This window comes from Otolemur garnettii, unplaced genomic scaffold (genome assembly GCF_000181295.1).
Source record: "Otolemur garnettii isolate 467f Iridium unplaced genomic scaffold, OtoGar3 scaffold00080, whole genome shotgun sequence".
Classification (NCBI taxonomy): Eukaryota; Metazoa; Chordata; class Mammalia; order Primates; family Galagidae; genus Otolemur; species Otolemur garnettii.
This window is the reverse complement of record NW_003852475.1, coordinates 4,086,246-4,087,265: the sequence shown is the minus strand read 5'-3', so window position 1 is coordinate 4,087,265 and position 1,020 is coordinate 4,086,246. Positions and strand designations below refer to the sequence as shown.

The 1,020-nt window shown below is 34.3% G+C and overlaps 1 protein-coding gene across 2 annotated transcripts in view; it reads left to right on the top strand.

Moving 5' to 3' along the window:
• Positions 1-1,020, top strand: part of DARS (aspartyl-tRNA synthetase) — a 97,513-nt gene that overhangs the window by 78,084 nt on the left and 18,409 nt on the right. For both annotated transcript variants that reach the window (XM_003794382.3, XM_023515855.1), the window contains exons 14-15: positions 387-498; positions 669-740. In XM_003794382.3, the coding sequence (XP_003794430.1) occupies positions 387-498; positions 669-740 (184 nt within the window). The remainder of the gene's footprint in view (positions 1-386; positions 499-668; positions 741-1,020) is intronic.

The window sequence follows — 1,020 nt, the reverse complement described above, 5'->3', positions numbered from 1 at the left end:
GCCCAGGAGTTGGAGGTTGCTGTGAGTGTGATGCCATGGCACTCTACCCAGGGGGATAGCTTGAGGCTCCGTCTCAAAAAAAAACAAAAAAAAACAAAAAGTTGAATGTGTATGTAAGTTGAAACAGGTACATTTACCTATTACCTGTAGCAGCCTCTGTTCGTAAGTGCAAATTGTATATAAGCCAGACGTTTGTAACTCCAGGACTGTCTGTATAGACTAGGAAGAAGTTATTAAATTTTAGAACCTCAGTAATTTAATTCTACTTCACAGAACAAAATTGAACTTGCTCTTCATTCAGCAGAGATTTTTTTTTTCCATATGCAAGCAATGGACATAGGATGATAGCCACTTGAAGAGACTGGTGTTGTTTGTTTTTCTTACAGAAACAGTCCAACTCTTATGATATGTTCATGAGAGGAGAAGAAATATTGTCAGGAGCTCAAAGAATACATGATCCTCAGCTGCTGACAGAGAGAGCTTTACATCATGGAATTGGTAAATAACTTAAAGTATATCTCATATGTTCTAAAAAATAATACATTATAAACATTTTAAAGACTTCTCAGAAACAGTCTTTATTTTTTTATCTTCATTGAACAGTAATTGCTTTTGTAATTTTTTTAGTTAAATAAGATAATTTTGTTCTGTTTTGGATCTTTTTGTAGATTTGGAGAAAATTAAGGCTTATATTGATTCCTTCCGCTTTGGAGCCCCTCCTCATGCTGGTGGAGGCATTGGTAATATTCTGTTATTGTTTACAAATAAGTTTATAAGTATTAAATATGATATAAATTTAATTAATAAGGTTTTTTTTATAGAAAGTTGTATGTGATGTTAATGAAAATTTGATTTCCAAGGGACAAAATGAACAGCTAACTTAATATGTTCTAAAATATAACTATAAAAGGTAAAGCCATTCTTTTTCTCTTAAGAGTTTAGAAGCAGCTTGGCGCCTGTGGCTCAAGTGGCTAAGGTGCCAGCCACATACACCTAAGGTGGCGGGTTCGAATCCAGCCC